The sequence below is a fragment of the Accipiter gentilis genome, chromosome 10, assembly GCF_929443795.1.
Source record: "Accipiter gentilis chromosome 10, bAccGen1.1, whole genome shotgun sequence".
NCBI classification, from domain to species: domain Eukaryota; kingdom Metazoa; phylum Chordata; class Aves; order Accipitriformes; family Accipitridae; genus Astur; species Astur gentilis.
Window position 1 is genome coordinate 37,199,313 of NC_064889.1, and position 21,702 is coordinate 37,221,014.

Here is a 21,702-nt window from a genome sequence, read left to right on the forward strand (position 1 = left end):
AACAATAATTACAATTAAACATGCCTCGGTTCAGTAATGACTTTGTTAATGGAGTGCACATTGTATAGTGAGACCCAGACATTTTACAAAATACAAATCTTTTCAGAAGGCTTTCTGGATTTTTTCATGGGTGCTGGGAACATCAGTGCTCCGGTTCTGCATCCATGCAGGTCTCCCAGGGGTTCTGGGGGAAGCGAGGCAGCGCGATCAGGAGGAGGGCGATGCCGCAGATGAAGAGCAGGACGAAGGAGGCGCAGGCACAGGCGAAGGACCAGGAGTAACTGTACTCAATCCAGACTGTCTCCTTGCTGTCAATCATCCTCTTCACAGATTGTCTCATGACTTCAACAGAAATGATGATGCAGAGACCTGGAGGAGATAGGAGCAGTGGGTTGAATAACCACCTGTCAGTTTTTCATCCTTAATTAACCACCTCATCTGTCTTTTTGCATACAGGAATTGCAGTGAGATTCACAGGTGAGTCACTGGCTTCGAGGTGTGAAGGAACCAACGCTCGCAGCTGCTTAGAGCTCTGCTGTACCGCAGACCGTCCAAGTCAGCCGGTGACTTGTTGAGTGTGATCTTTTAGGCAGGCTTGGATGGGAAACTCAAAGTGGTGGAGGAATAATTGCATTCCCTAGGGAGCTTTTCCAAAGGTTGAGTAAGCTTTTTGTTGAGGTGACAGTTTGCACCTCTTGTCTTTCAGTCACTGTGATATGTCAAGGTATTACGAGCTCGTGTAAAAAATTCAGTCTTCGTGGTTTTGGGAGACAGCTGTGTGTTTTGGGCATGGATCAGCTGTTTCTTTGGTTTGAGTCTTAATAAATGAGACAGAATAGTGTATATACCTGGCTTAGACTGGGGCTGGCACGGAATATGGTAGAAATGCCCCTTTTAAAGGTATTTGGAGAAAACACAGACAAGCTGCTGGGTAATGCGTGCTAAGCAGGACATTTTCAGCTGGAGCGCCACATAGGGACTTGCAGTCTGACTGTGGCTAGGAAGAAAACTCCACTTTCGGGGCATTTTTAGAAGTGTCTCCATCCTCCCAGGCTCTATCTAAATTTCTCTGCGTTGTCCCATGAATTGAGTGCGAGTACGTGAGCACCGAGCCTCCTACCTGCGAAGGTGTAGAACATGGACGCTGGCTTCAGCAGATAGTCCATCTTCTTCCTGAAGGATAAGAGGACGCAGATTGTCCCGATGATTGCAAAGCCAACGCTGAAGATGGCAATGGCTGCAGCTGAAATGCTGTATTCTGCCAAAGCAAAACAAACACCAAAAAAAATGCAAACGTATGCAAATTTTGAGCGTGCTCCCGTCAGGTGAGTTTGCAGTAGGTCACCCCGAGAAATATGTGTCCTCCTCGCTGCTGTGGAGAGGTGGCTTTGGTAAATTGAGTATTTCCCTCAAATAAAAGCAGCAGCAAGTATTGGCCGTGTACCTTTTGAACGTGAAGGGTATAAAACCAGAGCAGGAGGAGGGAACGCTTTCTGAACGCTTACAGAAAGAGCAAATGGCTCCTCTGTTGGTCGGATGAAGCTCTAGGCTGGAGTGGTTTTAGCTCTGCGGCATCGATGTTATTGCTGAAGCCTTACTGGGCTCCGCACTCTCGTTTCTTCCATCACTCCACACTCAGCTCTCAGAGTAAATGGACCGCTCTAGGCTATTTTTATTCCACGTCTGTGTTGCAGAGCCCCGACAAGGCCCCCGTGCATGGTGCCGATGTTGTAGCGATGCAGAAAGACATCTGTATGCTCCATAGGGCTCAAAATCTGAGCAGGCAAAGCAGGCAGGAGGCCAGAGGTGAAGTGTTTGCATAGTACTTTTTTTTCTTTTTTTTTTTTTGTGTTTAAGACAATGATTTCCAGCTCTGTGAAAACCCAGCTTCTTCAGGGCATAGGATTAAACCCTCCATAAAATATCTTGGTTTTTGCTAAGCCAGCTAAGATGTGTGCTGGACACTTCCCCCAGCTGAAGCACACTTCAGTGCCTGAATGGAGGGGAAGAATTGCTAATTGAATAATTCAGGCCTTCATTTACATATTGCATTCGTTTTCAGATTAGTTTAATATTTAACACATGTAGCCATGCGTGAACATCATAGTGCCTGATGATATTTGCCTTTCAAGCCATTTAAAAAAAAATATCTCCCAGGCAAAATCATGAAGAATTTTTTTGCCTGTTACTAATTAGTTCCCATCAAAATGTAGCTATTTCTGCGAAAGGGAACAGCAGATCAGTCTTTGTTCTCATTGCTTTTCATACCACTGTTTTATTATAATTTCCTTAATTATGTTTCCTTAATAATGTTTCCCTTTACTATGTGCTGGAACTGCCTGAAAGAGTTCGTTTCAATGTAAAGTCTTTGGCTGGGGCTTAAGCTTTTTCTTTTGCTTCAAAGAAAAGAAATTCTTCCTGATTTTTTTTCTGAAATGGCTAAGGCATTATTGGGTCCATTTTTAAGATCGGATGGCTGGATCTGATAGTATAAACGAGCAAAAGCAGGTAGTTCAGATATATGCTCTTCTAGCCACTTAAAATTCCCAGTCTTTTCTGTCTTAGGAAACTGCTCTTTTTGAAAACTTGTGTGCAGGGTTTTCCACCATTATAATTTCCACGGGAAGCAAAGCAGATTGTTTAATATGTGTAATGTAATCATCAGTTCACTTACTCTACAGCAAAATATGTCGTGTGGCAAACTAGAAAAGAATTTGTCCTTAATAAGAGGATGAGAAAGAGAGGGGAGCACATTAGATGAGTGCTAAAAATATTTGGCTTTATCAGGGACTTCTTAGAAACATGGAATTTGTCTGTGAAAGAGTGTTTTCAAAAATCCATGCTTTGTAAACGCTGACCGTGTGTGTCTTTGTAGGATCTCTGTTCCTTCCTTCCATTGATCATTCTGCTCTTTACATGACTTTCATATAAAATCAATATGAAGCGTAAAATTCCTAATGGTCTTCACAGAGTCTCTGTACTTCTTTTCAGGGTCAAGACTCTGCTTGGGGTAGGATTTATTAATTTAGATTTTATTAATGTCTTCTTCCTTTGATGGCAAAGGCTCAGTGTGTCGCAGATAGTGCCAATGTTGTAAAGTAATTTTTAGGCTGAAAAGACTTTTTGCAGTTTTCATGTGCATTGACATTGTTATATATTTGTGGGACAACTTTAAGTAAAATCACACTTATGAGTGTGATCGTATATAAAAATTATTCTTCCCAGGAAGTTGGCATTTGACCTTGTTCAGAGCATGGGGGTTTTTTTTTACATTTTTCCCAGCTGGTTGTATCCGATAGAAATGCCTCTACTGCTTAAAGTGGAATCAGGGTTGAACCCGCATTTTGGGAACCCCTTTCCCTTAGATCTTGTATGCGCCTCAGTTAGGAAAATATTTTTCAGGATCATTCTTACCTTTTTGGGTGGTTACTTCAAATATCTCCGAGCTCTGTCCTGGAGTGAAGTGCTTGAAGTAGGAGCAGTTGTGTTCTGAAAGAGAAAAGGAAATTTAATTTTGTGTGCTTGGAAACTTCTGATAAAATGTAGTAAAACTGAATTTGCTTTTTATTGATGTATCAAACTTGCAATGATTTTAAGGTTCCTTACCCTTGGTAATACCGAGAAATTGGAGTTGGATCTGTTTTATTCGGGAGCAGGCGAGTGGCACGAACATGCCAAGGCTGAAGCCCCCCTGATACCTTTTGCGGGCTGCTCCCTCCAAGAGCTTTGCGCGCTGATTGCTCATCTACCAAAAATACGAATTACAGATCATTTCTCTCGTTCTGTCTTTGGCCATCACACGTTTCTGCCTCTCCGTGTAGCTCTATCTCCTGGCGACGAGACCCACCGTGCCCGCGGCTGAGCTGGCATTTCGGCTCGCCTCCCCTCGCCACCGCCAGCCCGCTCCGGAGCGGCATCGGCCGTAGGAGGGTCGCCGCTCCTGGGGCGAGCTTGGACTCCAAAAAGGGAGGATGGAGTGTCCATATCCACCTTCTCTTGGCTCTTCCCTCCCCCAGCTCGCAGACCCCTGTGTGGCAGCGGCTGGTGGTGGGGAGCAGCCGTGGGGATGTTTGCTGCATGGGGAGGGGGTGTCACCACGCTACGGGGGGGTCCGAGAGATGAGGCTGCTGGAACGGAGCAAAGCACGTGGTGTTTTACTACGACAGGGACGCTAAGGGCCTTTTTTTCGGCTGTCGGTAAAAAAAAGGCAAAAACTATCAGAAGCCGCCAACAGTTGTCCGGGGAAGGGAAGACTGATCAAAGCCATTTGCATCAAGGGCAAAGAGGCTTTCACACAACCTGGCTTTACCGAAGTTCACTCCCATCAGACCGGTTGATTAAGTTAATTTGATAAGCTAGCATAGCTAGATAGCAGGAACTTTATGAAGTTCCTCTATCTGGACTTAAAGTGAGCACGCTGCCAGGTACGTGGGGTATTTATAGAGCGGCTATGAAGTGAACAGGGATCAAGATTGTGGGGCAGGGGGATACTGGGAGGAGGGAAGTTTTAGCTGAGTCTCTCGATGGCCACGGTATCGTTTCGTACTCGGCCTAGTGGGAGTCAGCCAGCGAAACGATGTCGTTGCTCTCAATAGCTCCAGAGGAGGCTTTCAGCCTCAGCATCTCAGCGGGATGGGGAAGGGTCTGGTGAGGACCTGCTGACTCGAAGCTTTGGCAGCAGCAGGGTTAGGGTGGAGGGTGTTCTCGCTATTTATAACTGATTTAATTGAGGGTTTGAAGGGGCGCGGAGCTGGGAGAACAGTTGCTCGCCAGGAATTTGGCTGGAAGGGTGCAATCGCAGAGACGCGTCGAGCAGCGCCAGCTCTGATTGCGCTATTCTGCTGAACCGGGCTGGAGAGGACACGCTCAGCGCCTGCCCAGCACCCCTCCTGCACCCCAGGTTGGACTCCCATCAGACCGGGAAATCGCGCCAAGATTGCACAAAATACAGGCACTGCCCGCAGCGAGGGGCCGGTGGTTAACACCAGCATCTCTCGTCCATTAAGTAACGGAGTTTTAGCACCAGTTTGCAGGAGATGCTGGGAGAAAAGTCTGGGAGGACTTTGTGGTCGTCTCCAGCATCCAGGCTGGGACAAGCTGCCCCAGCGCAGGTCCCGGGGGAAAAGCCCGAGCCAGGTCCTGGGTGCAGGACCATGCAGGCTGCACTGCAGGTTTCTGCACATCGTGCATTTCGGTGGTTATTTACAGCATTAATTTCTAGTGGCAAAACGGGACCGGCGTACTGTGTGTTACCTGTTGGTTCTTGTGGGGTTTTTTCCTGTTATGTAAATGGCAGATGTTGGAGTTACTGATTTGAGGAGGATTTATTTCCCGTCTCCCAGGAGATAGGCAATTGTAAAGCAGCGTTTTTGGGCCTGTTAGTCGAAGATTCCTTTGAGACCATCTTATCTACTTAATTTTATAAGCTGACTTTTATTTCATCTGCAGCTTCTCCTTGCTGGAGACTAGGCTAATGTTCAGCTCTGGCATCTCCTGACCTGTTCTGTATTATCCTTGCAAACGACTGGAGGAAACATTTGAACTCAGACCTCTATGACTGAAATAACAGATTTTGAACCCCAGATCGGAGGTTGTGTGCCTCTGCCAGCAAGCGAGTGGTGGCCGAGGCTGAGCGTCGTGTCTGGTGATCCCAGTTTGGAGATCCTTTGGCTCCTGTGCTAAAGGGGAGGGAGACGGGATGAAACTGGGACACTTTCTTTTGGATTGTTTGGTTTGGCTTTTAATTAATTCTCTGAAAAGCCTGAACTCAAAGCAGTCCCCCAGGCATGTTGACTGTACAAAGCCCAAGGTGAAGCCATCTGGACGTGGTGTGATGGGGGACACGGCACAGCTTCGTGTCCATTGCAGGTGACCCAGACCAGCTCGGTCCACCCTCCGGTCCGTGAAGGCTCATCACAAGGGGAACGCACAAAATCTTCTTTTGGAGATGGACTTGTCTGCAGGAAAAGTGCTGCCTCTGTGTCTTGTGGCTTATAGCAAAGCTCTGCCAAGGTATGATGAATGGGGTTATCACAGAAGTGGGTTAGCTCTAGGGGAGATGTTTTTGGCAAATGCATTTATTGCTGAAAAATATAACTAGATTGGTTTTGGTGAAATGATATATTGTTTTAAAGATGCTTCAGTGCTCTGCTGAGCTGGGAATATCTGTTTCAACAAGGGTCCCTGTTATTCAAGAGAACTGAGGCACTTCAATACCTCTCTCGTGCCATTATGAATAAGAGAAAAGCTCATTTGTGTCACACCACATTTACATAATGGATAGGATTTAAAATGGGTTTTATAATGGATGAAAACTGTGTGGTAATCTTTGTTTCTCTCCACCCCTGATTGCATTATCTCTCTGCCACGAGGTCACCTCAGTGCGCTGATGGGAACGGTCCAGGGGCTTTGTGCGTTACGGCTCGCGTGAACTTCAGGGATGTAATGTGGTTTATCACGCGGTGTCCTCCCCCTTCCAGGTCACCCATCCTTACAGCCCTCCTGGTCCCTTTCCTTCAAACCCACCATTCCTGGGTGACGGCTCTGCGGGGGCAAACGGGCCAATTCATCTTTCCTCTATCCGTGCAGAGCCAACCTCTCCTGCCGCTCGCTGCCACAGGGCTGGATCCCGTCGGAAGCGCAATCCCATCGGACTACGGTTGAACCTTGGGGGTCTGCAAGGTGGAGACCTCGTGGGGGAAGAAGAAAGGGCACGAGAGGTTCGGGCCCTGCAGAGTTTTGAGGTGGCAGCTGTCACCCGTGAGCATTGGGGTGACAGGCTGGGAAGGGGCTGGAGCCCACCTTGCTCTTGAATCTAGCGTGTGGGGTTTTGTGGCAGGCTGGATGGTTAGAAAAAAACCCTGGATTCTGCTTGAGTTAAGTTTGGGAGGCAGGACTTGCTGCTGAGATTAGAGGGGGCGTGCAGGTGAGGGCTGAGCGGTGGAGGGGGCCAGACCTTGGGCTCCGAGCTGGCCGGTGAGCCAGGGAAGAACCTTTGACACACACATGGAGTTTTGGAGATGGCAAAAACTCCATGTTTGGTGTCTCCAAACAATTTAATTTCATACCGGTCTTGCAGAGTGAGTCTCTTGTACGAGACAGCCCTGCTGATAACCCGTTTGCTCGAGTGCTTTTCCTCTCCGGTGGCCTGAACTCGGGTTCCCATATTTACAAGGACCTCTTTAACCCGCTGGCAGCACGCGCAGGCTGTAGAGCATCCCCGCTGCTGCTGCCCAGCGTGCCGGCACACAAGAGCACACTTTGTAGGGCAGCACCTACGCTGGAGTTACTGGCAGCGAAGGCGAATTCAGTTTACAGCCGGTAGTAAACTGCCCCGGTGCCCACTGACCACAGCTACAAACATCTCAGTATTAATCTGAATTTGCCTGGTTTTAACAGCCATTTCCCTGATCTTTTTATTTCTTACAGCAGGATGCTGAGCCCTTTCCAATTTGTCAACATCCTCGGAAGAGCGCTGTAAAATTTTAAAGCTCTGCCTAAATCACAGTCCTGCTTTGTGGACTGCGAGCCAAATCATCCTCCCCATTTTGCACTGTGCTGAGCTCAAAACCTAATAAATAATGTTAATCATGCCATCCATTTCCTCCTCAGGGAGTGACTGGTAAATGGTTATTAATGCAGTGATAAATTCTTACGTTTCTTTTCCAGTCCTGGCAGTAATGTCTGGTTATGTCTCATGATTTTCAGGAAAACCAGTAGCCCACATCTGCTCTTTTACTGCATGTTTGTTCATTCACGTTTTCTCGACTTGCTGCAGGTTTCACAACCCTGGTGTTTCCCTGCCGACATCTCTTACCAGAAGTGTGAAATCAATCTAACGCGAGCCGTGTGGACGCAGCATCGTTCAGCAGCCCGGATCCGTGGGGACCGCGCTCTCCCCCCCGCAACCCACGCTGTGTTCCCCACATCAGTAAGATAGGGATTAAAATATTTATATTATAACCCAGGTGCAAATTTCACCCTTTGAAACCTCGGATGCTGGTTCCGACACAGGATGTCATCCAAATTCCCAAATATCTTTAAAAACTGGAAAACCACCTCCGGGGAGGGGCGGATGGCTCAGCCCCTCCATCACCACCCAGTTATTTGCTGTCCCCGCCAGAACAGCAACGCTGGGACGTGATTCAATGCCTGTGCAAGCACATGCTGATGTCTGTCAAAGATAGTAGCTGCTTTCATGCTGCCCCGCCTGCGAATCTGCTTTTTGCAGACAGCTGGATATTTATGAGTTTTATATTTACCCCACGGTTGTGCAATTTTGGGTGTTTATCCACCAATTTCTATTGTTTTTCATTTTGTGGGAGTTTTCCTCTGCGTGCCAGGAAAAGCGTACAGCGAGGAATATATTTCTAGGCTCGTAAGTACCTTCATGAGAGACATTAAGTGTACAGATGACACACTCCCAAATTTGGTTAGAGGCAGATCCAAACGCTGAGGCTGAGCTCCTCTCTTCAGAACATGTAATTTGGCCAAAGCGATAAAGAATTGCGGTAATACAGGGAATATACACTAAGCCCAGGCAGTAAGATTTTTCACAGGAAATTTTCAAATATGTGTTAACATATATATTTCATTTCAAGCAGCGAGCCTAACGTGAAGGCAATCCTGTTATTTCTGTTCTGGAAAGCATCCAGTACCCTATGAGCCTTCTAAAAAAGCAGCGGAGCTCAGTCACGGAGGGAGTGTATTAGTGCATATGGCGCGAATGTTGCTGACTTTGCGATCAGCAAAAACATAATGAGCTCCTTTTACCATGGGAATGTAACGGTCTTCCCGGAAAGCAGCCGTGCCCGCTCCCCCGTTGCCCTCCCTATCGATTGCACCGGAGGAGACCGTGGTGGAGACGCGTGTGGGACCAGGCAGCCTCTGCCGAGAGGTGAGAAGGCTCAGTAAGTTGTTGAGAAATTGCTTCAAACTCAGTTTATGACTTTTTTTTTTTTTTTTTTGGAAGTTGGCAAAGCATACTGCAGGTCCCTGTTCCTCCCTGCCCTGAGAAACGGTTGTTACTGAAATAGCTTGGAGATAACCTAATGCCAGCCGTGAACAGGCTGTTCCTTCATAGCTAGCTGGATCTTTAGGATTTCCAGATCCAGCTATGTATTCTGGACCCATAAATCCTCTTTCTTGCCCGCTGCCGTCAGCGTGCCCCTGTGCTGAGGGGACCCTTGGCTGATGCCAGCCAAACCTCCTCCATCCCAATTTCCCTCTGCGATTGCCACCGTGTCCGATCCTCCTCCCCTTCTCCCTGCCACCGTCGTTGTTGCACGGGAGACTCCAATATGGTCACAAACAGACGTGCAAGGCAGCACAGCGCGCGCTTACAGCAAGAGAGGTGACAACGAGGCGTGTTTGCAGACCAGCATGAAAACAGCCCCATGCAGCCCCGCGCCAAATTAAGTGCCACGGGAGCGCGGACCCTGTTTTTCCTTCTGCCACGTCCTGCAACCTCCTAAGCAAAGCCTGGCGTGACCCCCTGGTGCTTTCTCCCGTGCATCGGTGGGTGGTCACCTACCTCCTGGCAGGCTTATCGGCCCACAGCCCTTCTCTTTGGGACCTTGCTCCCGCATAAAAATCCGCTTTGTACAGAGTCGCCATAGCCCGAAATGAGCCGCTTCGCAGGTGGCGTTATATTCCTCCACTTTGGGGCTCAGCACGGCCCAGTGGTCAGTCACTACGGCTGCAAACAGGAGCGAGACGCCAACCAGGATCACGGAGAACGTCAGCCGGACCTTCAGGGGTTTGTTCTCATCCATCCCGCTCCAGACCGGCGCTCCCGGCGGAGCGCGGCGGGTGATTCGCGAGGTCTCTCGAAATCCTGGCGCATCTGAACGTCGGCAAATGTCAGCTCCGCGCCGCCCGGGGAGAGCGGGGCGGCCGCAGACAGCTGCTGGGCTGTGTCAGCCGTAGCGTAGCGAGGAGGCTATTAATGCACGTAACGAGAGCGGAGCCCGGCAGAGCTCAGCTTTCTGCCCCATCCCACCCGGTTTGTTCTGGATTCCCACGAGCCGAGCGAGCGGGCGCTCGCCCAGAGTCGCTCCAGCCGCCGTTCAAAGGCTGTAATCTCTTGACTCGCGGCATGCCCAGAAATAGGCATTAATAGGGTGATTAACTTTTCAGCGAGGTTATAAAAACATCTGTGTTTATAATAGCGCCGGGCCTGAGCTCAGTCTGATCCTAAATAGTTTAATAGCCCCGGAGCCCGCAAACTGCACGCCTACGCCTTCAGCTTACGGCAGCCTCTGCGAGGAGCGCAGAGCTGGACGTCCCTCCAGAACTGAGCGCCGTGGTAAAACGAGCAAGCTTAATTATTTTATTGTTTATTTTTAATATAATTATTTCAACTAACCTGAAGTATTCGGAGTAGTCGGGGTTTGGGTTGGGCGGTTTTTTGGTTTTTGGGTTTTTTTTGGCCTCGTGCCTGTTTTTTCTAATGCAAAACCTCTCGAGTGCTCGTTTGCTTTCCCACCATCCAGGCTTGCCTCGATGCGTACAGTAACTCCAGCACCCGCTCGGCACATCCTTTCCTTCTTTCAGAAGTGACTTTTGTCACCCTGAACCCAGATTGCTGGGGCTGGGGCCAGCCTCTCTCCTTCCCTTTGATATTTCAGCTGATCGTAAAGCTAATTTGATGATAATGTCAATGCAGAGGCCACTATGGAGATGACATTACAATTGCGATGTCAAACTGAGGAGGATGACAGTACCTGAATGTCAAAAGAATGGTTAAAAAAATGCCAGTGGAAAGCTGCAAATATCATGTTATCACGTCAAGATAATGTCAAAGCTACTCCAGTCCTGTTTTATGAACACCCCAATTTGATGTCAAAATAAAGGTGCAGAGGTGTCAGCTCAAATTAATGAGGACAATCTGAAGCAAGGAGTTAAGGTGATAGGGGAGTGTGGGAAAGGGAGAGAAAATAAAGAATAAGTTAAAAAATATTGATCCGAAATATCTGTAATTGAAATATGACTTAAAGGGGTTAACATTACTCTGCCTGATGTGTGACAGGGCTGGCTTAGACACCCCTGGGGAGCAGGGTGACACATCTGAACCTGGTACAGCAGCTGGAGCCCCGGTCCTGCTGGGGAGGTGGGAGCGCTGGGAAAGAGCGAAGGTACGTGGTACAAAATGAGAGGGGAAGGCGACTGGGAAGAGCACTGGGGAAATGGGGCAAGGCAGGGACCGGAGGCCACGGTCACATCCGAAGGAAGCTGCTCGCAGCCTTGTGTAGGACTGCGATGTGCCCTGTTGGGGCTGGGAGAAATATTTGCATTTAAACCAGAACCGAGAGTTCTCGTGAAAGTGGAAAAACCTGGAGGGAACAGACTTTAAACCAGAAAAGGAATGCATTAAAGATGTAATGCCTTTTCTTTTGAACTAGTCTCTTGTTAAATTTCTCTAGATGTCAGTCGATCTTGGGAGCTGCATCCTGACTTTGCTTCCTTGATGCTACAAACTCCACAGGTCCTCCGCAAGTTGGGCGGAGGAAAGGGAATGTGACTTTGCAAATGCGGGCACAAAGCAAGGTTCTGCATGCTGAGGAAGCAAGGGCTAATGATCATGCTTTAGACTAATTACAACCTACGAGGACCGCAGGGGTGGGAAGCCCTTAGTATTTTTGTTGGTGTTTGTGTCTCTTCCAGGGCTGGCAAGAATCATGCTTTTTGTTCTCATTTAGGTCCTCTGATCTGGCTAAGTTCCTCAGGGTTTTGTTTTGTTTTGAGTTTCCTAATAACATCTAGGAAACAACTAAGGTGAAATCAGAAGGGAAAAATTCTTCCTTCCCTCCCTTCCCCTGCAGAGCGGAGCTGGGAGCGTGAACGAGCTTCGATGAGCTTCAATGTGCGCGGCAGCGGCTTGCCAGGAGACTGAAAACTCAAATTACTGCAGCTGAGGTGAAACATTGTCCCCAGTCCCCAAAAAGTGACCTAGAGCCACCATCCCAAGGGAAAAGAAACTATTTTGTGGGGTTATTGCTCCCCATGGGCTCTGTGGCTTTGCTACATGAGCTGATGTAGCCGCATCGCAAGGATGCTCCTGCCTCCTCCTCCTCCCAGAGCAGGCTCGGTGTGTTTTTGGGGCCTGCCGGCAGGTATTTGGTGATCACCGCTTCCCCTGCAACCACCGTGGCAAGAGCCAAAAGGCTCCTCTGCCCATGGGCTGAGCCTCTGTCCCCAAACGGGGAACTTCTGTCTCAGTGCGGAGGCGAAGTTGCCCTCCCTGGGGGGGCTGGTGGGCATCGATGAGCTGCACCCAAACGACAAAAGCAAAACTGGTTTCTGGAGGAGCAAAGGACTAAGGGAAACCCCAAAAGATTTCCGCACATCCAGAAGACCACGATACCTAATCCTCTAGGAATGGTTCCTGCAGTCTCCCTGTGTCAGCTGGCAAGTATTCATATTTAAAAATCGATATCACATGAAATATAAACAGACTATTAATGAGGACCTGTTGGGAAGCAGGGAGGGTTGTAATTAGTTGCGCTTTAGCAGCAGTGAGTAAGAGACACAATTATGTTTCTCTACTGGAGAAAATGCTGAAGGAGGTGTCTCAAGACCAACTATTGCATTATTTTTTCCCTAGCAGAGGCATTGGCTTGGCTCTGCTCCCCAGCACTTGCACTTTTCTGTATTTCTTCCAGACCAGCCTCAGTATTTACCACAACCAGATTAACCAAGTTCTGTGGTTCCCTTCTTGCAGAACGATGTTCTGTAGAAGACCCTTCCCAGGTGAGAATAACCCAGAGCAGAGGAGATTGCGCCTGGTCTCCTCGCAGCTCAAATGCATCTTCAGCAAACAGCTTTCTTCAAATGAGAGATCCTGAGCAATATTCGAGCTCCTGAGCAATATTCAATCTCCTGAGCCCGCATTCCCCCAGTGTGGTAAGACCACTGTGGTTGTGGTCAGCTCTGCATAGCTGATACCTGGGAGTACTGCCAATGGTACCCTCCAAAAGCTCCCTAATTCTGGGGCTGAAATCCTGCCATCACTGAATGCAAGAGCAAAACGTGCGTGCGTGTTTTGGTTGTTTTTTAAAAAATTTTTTTTCATAGAATCTCATGGGCATGAAGGAAGAGATGCGATACCGCGCCGCTGGATACAGCCCAGCTTTTTCACGGCAGCAGCCCCATGGAGCGCAGGCAGGGCTGGCCATCCCCGCCGCTGCCCGCACGTCTGAGCCACAGCTTCGTTCTCTTAAAATACCCGACGGCCGTGCCGGGTGTGCCGTTTCGGTAAGCGATCCCTTCAGCTCTGGTGAAGGAAGGCGGCGGCTGTAAGATGAGCCGTTTTGCAGACAGGTGCAGAGCACTCTTCATTCCCTTTTATTTTCGGCACCTCCCGTTTCGTTAGTTTTCTCATTCCAAGGAAATGCCACATCCTCCTCACTGGACTCTTTTCCCACTTTCCAAAGCCTTAAGGACTCTGTCTTTGCTTCCCCCTCAAACAACATCTCTTTTTAATACCTCCCTGTCGGCAGCGGGGCAGGCGCAGCTCGTGGGGTCACTAGTTACCCGCAGACTTGCTCGGCAATGGGCGAAGGGCCTCTTATTTATTTTAGTTCAAGGCAACCAGCTTTGGGCTTGAGCTTTAAATGGCTTCACTACTGGGTGTTGGAGGCATTTGAAAAGATGAATTCCCTGCCTCCCTCCAGACATGCCAATTGATCGTACGTACGGGGAGAGGCAGGCAGATAGAGATACACAGGCAGTCTTCATCTTTAAAGACAATCTGGAGGCTTGGGAACTGGGAAGGTGAAGTTAGACGTATTTGAAGACAAAATACTGTCTCTGATACAGAGGTGGTTCGGGGTGTCTGGGAGCGGCGAGAGGCTGCTGAGCTGCCAACCTGTGTTCGGCACCGCTCGTGCCATCGGGATTTTACGGTGGTGATCAGAACAAGGCTTTCGTGGAGCTTCAGCACGCAGGGTCGAGCTTTCTTCGGGCAAAATGGACAGGATCAGGGAGAGGAGGATGCTCGGAAGTGAATTCATGTGAAACCTCAGAAGGTGGAGGCAAAGCAGATGCTCGGGGCTAGCACTTCAGAAGACACTGGCTTATTTTTCGTGATGGTGGTGCCTCTAGCCACCATACCAGTCTTAAACCAGGCACTGAAAGCAGTGTGTCTCATAAGGGCCAAGTTTAAGCTGGAAAACAGAAGGTTTTTCTTAGTTTTTAACCCAAATGACTGGAAATATTGTGAAGATATCTTATCTTGGAGATTTTGTGGTCTGTGAGACCACAAGAATAGTTTTTTCTCCTCTGCTATATTGGCTTCCAGTAACATTCCCAGCTGCAATCAAAATAGGCAGAAATGTAAAAAAATAAACACTGAAATCTCAGCTCTGAGAATTTGGAAGTTAAAAATCTATATACCTTTCTCCACACAAAAATGAATACATTTAAAATGGTTTATTTAAAAAGTAAGGATTAAGTACATTATACATGGTTGTGGTTATACCAGTAGAACTGAAGCACAGTGGAAATAACACTTTAGAACTGCAGACAGAACTGTAACCTCAAGGGACATGATATATTAGCCCTTGTGGATATGTGATCCATACAGAAAGAAAAGGAAATATAAAAATAGGTTATTGTTAGATGTACGGGCATATGAAGTGATTTCTCCTATTACTCCTATTGTGTATAGAAACTAGGAAGAGAGAGCTGATGATATACCTGAAACTTTGGTTTTTGGAAAATTCAATCTGATCCAATAGCAATTTCTTTTTAGGCCTGCTGTTACAGTATGTTATAGGGTAATACCAAAAGACTGATTATTGTTAATGATATGATGATATCTGCAGGCCTTGTTGAGAAATGGGAGGCTAGATTGTGTTTCATGCTGTCCAGGGAAGCCAGAGAGATGTGAAAGAACAGATTTATTTATTTATTTATTTATTTTTAATATCGTGAGTGGTTTCAAAGTCCAGGCACAATCTAATTCTGTTAAGATAGATCAGCCATGGAGCAAGACACTGTTCATGGGTAGGAATGCTGCAAATTTTTCAGCTTTGCCAGAATCAAAGTTTTCCACAGGAAAAGACTGATTTTTGGGGGTTTGTTTTTTACTGGAATTGTCAAATGAAACAACATTTTTTTGCTTTGGTTGAACAAATTACTGCGCTGCGATTTGACGTAGACCATGAGTTCTAAATCGCAGCCCCCGTTCTCCCACAGGTCAAAGCTCTGGTCCCTCTTATCTCCCCGTGCCTTTGTTCCCTGTCCAGACCCTGTGTCCCATGAGCATCCCATGAGTACTCCAGCTCCATTTTTCAAAGGTACCTACTGGAAAAAAAGAGCAGATGCTCCGTCTCGAACCGAAGCAGGGCATCGTGCTCGCAGAGCTGCTGAAACCAGCCCTGCTCCGGCGGGAGGAGGCTCTGGCAAAGAGAAGCATCCCGAAATGCTCGGCAAGATGTTTTTTGCCGACGTGGTGTAAAAATACTGCACGTGCCTCTGCAGGTGTGACCCTGGCTGTAGAAAAGCCTTGGGCTTTGGCTGGAATCAGATGGTTGGTTTTAAACACCTTGACTGGAGAATGAGGATTAAAAGAACAAAACCAATGCACGAAGCAAACCTCACACTGTCGGCTTCCAGCTCAATGGACATGAGTTTAGAAAAACAGCCTATATCTAACTCCTGGTTTTAACGGGAATGGTTTTATTCTTAATTACAGTAAACACGGATGAGGACTTATTTCTAACTATTAGTTTATTAACACAGTGGGAAACAAATAGTTCTGGGAAATTGCACTTGAAAAATACATTGACTATAATTAGATGTAAATTAATTAGCACTTAGTATGACACACTAATGAGACAGAAGGTTTTTTTTTCATTGCAAACTTCTACTTCTATCATAGCTAATCAAAGTATTTTAATATTACGAAGTCTCAAAAAGTAGGAAATAATTTATTGTTTGAAAGCATAAAGATTCTTGTAAAAAAAACCTTTCATCAAGAACTTTAATAATTTTAGAACTCTTATTTTGTTGTCCTAGCCGAAAAGTAGGTAAAAAAGTTTTCTTGTCTGCCTCTGTTTGAATTTTTTTAAAAAGCGTGTGTAACATTTTTCTCCATAGTGTGTTGATACAGAAAGTAGCACAACATTTTCTACTTTTAAATCGTTCCCATTGCTCCATTTGCTTTAGCTCTCAGAGTTCAGAGGTTTGAAAAAGGATCCCAGCAGAGTTTTAACCTGAATGGAAACTCTTAATAAGCAGGGATGAAGGCTCCAACCCACCTCTGCCAAAATAATGATGTCGCTCTGCCAGGCTGAGGGCTAGGCAGAGCTTGACAGCGACTAGGGGAAGACTTTCATTTAAAATTGAGAATTGTGTCTTGGTTCTTGCAAGGAGAGAGGCTTAAGCAAGGTTTACCTGGGGGGGCAGAGGGGGTTCCACTTGCTTTTTGGGATGTTAAGGCGGTTCCTCCGGGATTTCCCTGGAGGACTTGGTTCCTCTAGCTGAAAGCCTCGTATCCAAAACATTGCAGAGTCACTGATGCTGCGGCCATCGCAGGATAAATTAAGACTAAAGTGGTTTTAACAATTTGGCTGAGATCTCCCACCATCAGTGAGCCAAGCTTTCTAAATCATGATTTTTTTCTTGTCACCACTTCTCTAGTCTTCTGGTAGCCAAGATTTTATGGGCAAAGACAACAGACATATTCAAAGGAATCTACAGGAATTAGATGCTCCTCTCTCACTGCAACTAATTCATCCAGGGGGAATCGGGTACTGCATTCTCATATGGCTTGGTCGAGTGGTCACTAAAATCAACATGAATACTATTCAATTAAATTACCTTTGAGTCAGGCCCTCGAGCTTTGAGATTCCAAGCCTAAGTGTAAAAAATGAAAGCAGGAATTTAAAAGGAAAAAAAAAAAAAGCAGACTTTTTTAGAAACATACAGAAGCAAAGGGTACAAATTAGTTCCCCCCCTTAGGTGATGCATAGAGTTTTCTGTGGGCTCTCTGCACGTAAGTAGATTCATCATTACAAAATAAATTAAATTAGGTCAAACCATCATTTCCATCTAAAAGCAACTATACCTTGCACCATGCGGCACTTATTCATAATAAAAAGAGTTTAATAAATATCTCATAAATGGTGATTATTTTTGTTCTGTTTTAAAAAATACAAAGTTGTCATCCACTCTGTTAACACTCCGTTCCCATCGCTGCAGGAAGTTTTGCTAGTCCAAACGTATTAGCTTCTCATTTTCTTACGCACATTGCTTAGATATCTTAGTTTCCAGTAGCGTTAGTGTTGCACTTGTGAAGCAGTAAGGAAAACAGGAATGCAGTCGCAGGGAACCGGCGGCTTCGCCTGCGCGGGCCACCCCGGCTCGGCTCTGCTTCTCGCTCTTGCTCTAAGTAGTCTATAGGGGCTCCTGACAGACAGCACTCAGCACCTTGCCGGATCAGGCACTAGGGCTTGTCAAAATGAGAATTCAAGTTTTCTAAATGTTAGGCAAGAAATGATATTCGCAAATATGCTCAAGTCCCACCTACTTTAATTCTTCCCTTTCTAGGTGTTTCAAGATGCACCCACCCTCTTCTCCCCCACCTGCATTGCCCCGAGGGACGCCTTATACTCAGAAACGGGACACCCCCTTACCACCCCATCAGGGAGTCTGTAATGCTCAGTACGTGGGTGCTCTACGGTTTCAGTAGCACAGGTCAGTTTTAGAAAGTGTTGCCTTCAAAAATATTTTCTTTTTTTTTCTTTTTTCTTTTTTTTTTTTTTTTTTTTTTGAAAGAGGCAAAGCTTATGCTGTGTCAAAGGAAAGTGGCTCACTTGATGAGTAGTTCGTATCCATCCTTGGGCTTGGTTATAAATTATATTTGCAAGTTTGTATTAAGGGATGTCAATATTAGAAAAAAAAAAAAGTCGTACAACAATTTTTCTGTAATCCTGTAAAACACACTGGTGGCAAGTCCTTTGCAGTTTCTCCAAGACTTTGTACACACTACAGAAGTGCAGGAACATGAACTGCCTTCATCTTGTGACACCAAGAACTGAAAGAAACAAACTCCAAATAGCTTCAAAAAAAGCTACGAGCATGTAATATCATCTTTAGGTTGGTCCAGAGGATCTCCACTTGCTATCTCAACACATGTCACAATTAAAGAGGTGAGAGGGTATTTTAACATCACTCCTTCTCTTTCATGACATATCCATTCTGTTTCAGTATTTCTTCAAAAAATTGCGAGGAGGGAAGGTACTTCAAACGGGCGTTGTTCTCCTGTTGACCATGTTGACATGGAGTCCTTCCTTAAATTCCTTCTGAAGGAAGTTGTGAACCTGCAGAAAACTGGCTTCTTGGTCTGCGTTGTAGCTGGCAGCCGTCGTAACCTTCAAAGGCTCTCTGGAAAGAGTGTACATGGAAATTTCGTTCATGGGAATGGTGCTTGCTATCTTCATGCCAACTGGAGAAATGTCTCTAGATGGAGAAGGCTCTGTAGATCGAGAACTGGATCTGGACCTCCGCCTCCTGTACCTATAACTTGGCATCCTGGCATAAGGAGAACTGGAAGAAGTCTTAAGGAATTCCCTCTTGGTCTTAAACCTCAGCTCTTTGTTCTTCTCAATATAAATGTTCACAGCCAGAACGCCTATGGTTTCGGCCACAATAAAAGACAAGGCTCCAAAATAAAAGGACCAACCATAGTTGTAATGATTTTTTTTGTCCTCATCTCGCTTGTCACTTGGGTCACCTGCATTGCTTGATATGTAGACAATGATCCCTATGATATTACTTAGTCCTAGAGAGAGAAAAACATAAATCAGTGGTTATGTGACTGGGAAGACAAAATTCAAGCCACGTTACTTTCTGGACCTGAGTGGTTCAAAGTTTATAACTGGGAAATTTTATTACATTTATGTACCCTTTCATTTATCTCAAGATTTCATTTATTCTTGAAAAACAAAGAATAGATCCACATCTGGGTCACATATGCTCGCGTGGATCCCAAAATATTCAGCAGGATTTGTTGCCATTTCTTCATTGCCATGGTGGGAAAGAAGTAGCATATGGGAGCTCGCTAATATTGTTAGTGGGACTCTAACATTCAGAATAATAATAAAAATACATTTTGAGCTCAGGGCTATGTCTGTTCACCTTGATCAAGATAAGTTCTCTTCCACCTTGCTGAATTTTCATCTAAATGCAGCATGCTTAATCCAAGCTTCAGGGAAAGCTATTAACAATGTGGCTGACTCTCTCAGAAGTTTCTAGTGTGAAAAATGGGCTCACCTATCATAGGTGAATCTTTTCTGCCATCATATAAAAGAAAAGAAAAAGGCCCTCGATGTAAGAGACACCTGCTTCATCTAACATTTAATACATTTTAAATAGTGTAAAAGCTGCTTGTTACTGACTTTAGCTTCCTTTTTCAGGAAAACTAAAAGCTTTTCTAGAATATACTTATTGTAGAGCTTCAAAAACGTATTTTTGTCTTAAGAAATTTGCCTAGTGTGATGTTGCTGGTGCCCTCAATCCACGAAAGGGGTACAGGGAGAGAACTGCCAGCAAGCTTTTCCACAGTCCTCTTCAGTTTAAAAAGGCAGCACTTCTTAAGGACTCAATTTAAGGAAAACATACCTGCCGCAACAAAGAGAATCCCAGCGCTGAGAATAATATTGTTTTTGCTGTTGTAAATCCTTCCTGCTCCAACACAGAGTCCTCCCAGCAACAGCAATATTGTGCTTAGGATGGGGAACACACTGGAGGCACGGACAATGCCTGGAGGGGAGACAGGTAGAAAACCAAGACAGACAGTAATGATTTCAGATGCCTCCTCGGGTGCAAGTGTGGAGATCGCAAAGTCTCAAAACCCCTGGCTTTTGCTGGAATTATGAGTGATTCTGCATTTCTGGGTGTGTTTTTGGGAGCTAAGGCCACGGGTAGGTGGCCAACGTGGCACAGACCCTCTCAACTGAGTAGCTTAAATCTTTTGAGCTTTCTCCTAGGAAGTCCAGCGTTATCGCCATTAGCTGATGCCACCGCGTACAGAACATTTCTGGCAAGGGATGAGGTAAGTGGCAGTAAGACCCAGCATCATGCAGGGAGCGGCAGTGAAAAATTCATGAGCTGGCTGTGAACCCTACAACATTTAGGGATGGCTTGAGCAGACGGATCTGTTCCATGGTACATGTGCAAGGTGAGCAAATTACAGCTCTTGAAGTCTGCAGCATTCACGTTGCCAGCGAGCAGAGCTAATACCCCCTTTTTCTTTTGCTGAATATTAAGGTCATTGAAACACTTCAGATTTCTAAGGAAGAAATTTTAACAAGTGTTTCTCAGATGTTTGTGTTTAGTTTCCTGACAGCTAAGTAGAGTAATTTAAAATTCTGTATACTTCAGTCCATTCACCAGCGTGGGCTATAAAATCCCTGGGGAAAAAAAAAATTAAAACACCACTTCAAGCCAGCTTTCAAAGTTGGGTCACTACGAGACTAAGCAGCAATCAAAAGGGAAGCAGCAGTGAGGGACCAAAAGTGCTGAGAAAAAATAAACAAGCACAAGAAGAGAGATGTCTGTATTGTAAAAACCGAAGGGGTAAAAGCTGGTAGGCGTTCCTGAAAGGCAGAGCGAGGATCCGAGGTCTACTGTTATACAGAGAGGATTTTTTTTTTGAAGAAGAAGGGGAGACAAAGCGCTGAATACTGCTGTGGAAAACAGCAAATGGTCCCCAAAGCTGGGGACCACGGAAAGGCAAAGGCGCGGAGGGGAGTCCCGGCAGGGTGAGCGGGTGCCGGGGCGTGGGGATGCCCGAGGCGGGTGGGGGTCAGCGGCTGCTGTCACGGAGGGGTGGAAACCCCACGGCACACTGGGAGGACACGGGCACCCCCAGGGCTGAGTAGGAGAGGAGAAAAAACCACCATCTGGCCCGATCTGCTGATGCGGTGCCATTAGCGATGCGGTCTCTCCCGGGTGCCATCTTCCTGGCTGACACGCACAGCGAGCGGCACCCGTTTCCCGAGGAGAAACGGCCAGATGTTACAGCTGATGCTTTCTCATTTTACTTTCGATGGCCGTGGCGTTCTCAATTTAGCGAATCGCTTCCTAACGATTCCCCTGGTAACTGGTGGCAAAACTCCCGCTGACTGCAAGAGGGACGGGGCTGGGCATTTAATAACGGCGTTGCTTTTGTGTGCGCCGCAAAGCCCCCGGGAGCCCCAGCTACGGGCCCAGCCCTCGTTAGGATGGTGCAAACATAAACCAAAAAAGACAGTCCCTGCCTGGGAAGCTTATGCCCGTATTGATCTGCAACGGCGAGAAAAGTCCGTCTTCTCCCAAAACTGGCAACGTCGCTGCACGTGTCCTTTACAGACGGGGCATTTTCTAACCAGATCTAAACCGAATTCAGTCGGATGCATTACTATTCAGACAGTGTCTTGCAATAATTGGCAAATCCAAGTCACGAGGGTGTAAGGTCTCTGATCAAAGCCGGCTGAGTGCTGAGAGCCTGTTCTGTTGCCCTGGGTGTATCCCCACGGGTGTGGTATGAAGTAACAGTGCTTCGACTTTTGGGTCAGTTTTTAGAAAATTATTAGTCAATTATTAGAAAAAGATGCAACGTGTCAGTCTCTGTGCTGCTGGACATGAGGGCACCCCAAATCACTGTCTGTCTGTTAGTGCCCTGGGAAAAGGCAACACGGACTTAAAATCTACTGT

General features: G+C 46.6%; 2 protein-coding genes across 2 annotated transcripts in view; both read right to left on the reverse strand.

Moving 5' to 3' along the window:
* Positions 1 to 9,973, reverse strand: CACNG1 (calcium voltage-gated channel auxiliary subunit gamma 1). The gene is made up of 4 exons (XM_049811674.1): positions 9,533 to 9,973; positions 3,415 to 3,489; positions 1,121 to 1,258; positions 1 to 369 (listed from the first exon to the last, which is right to left on the reverse strand). The coding sequence occupies exons 1-4, from the start codon at positions 9,771 to 9,773 to the stop codon at positions 143 to 145; spliced, it is 681 nt and encodes a 226-aa protein (XP_049667631.1). The 5' UTR covers positions 9,774 to 9,973; the 3' UTR covers positions 1 to 142.
* A 4,478-nt stretch (positions 9,974 to 14,451) lies between these two features.
* Positions 14,452 to 21,702, reverse strand: part of CACNG4 (calcium voltage-gated channel auxiliary subunit gamma 4) — a 44,260-nt gene continuing 37,009 nt past the window's right edge. The window contains exons 3-4 of the mRNA XM_049811666.1: positions 19,627 to 19,767; positions 14,452 to 18,787 (exon numbers count right to left, since the gene is read on the reverse strand). Coding sequence (XP_049667623.1) covers positions 18,249 to 18,787; positions 19,627 to 19,767 — 680 coding nt within the window. The 3' untranslated portion in view covers positions 14,452 to 18,248. The remainder of the gene's footprint in view (positions 18,788 to 19,626; positions 19,768 to 21,702) is intronic.

Excerpts from the sequence above, each read along its gene's own strand:
- CACNG1 (XM_049811674.1), bottom strand. The coding sequence starts at position 9,773 with ATGGATGAGAACAAACCCCTGAAGGTCCGGCTGACGTTCTCCGTGATC. Across the intron at positions 3,490-9,532 it reads GCCGATAAGCCTGCCAGGAG|AACACAACTGCTCCTACTTC; the intron begins GTAGGTGACCAC and ends TTTCTCTTTCAG. Across the intron at positions 370-1,120 it reads CATGTTCTACACCTTCGCAG|GTCTCTGCATCATCATTTCT; the intron begins GTAGGAGGCTCG and ends TATCTCCTCCAG.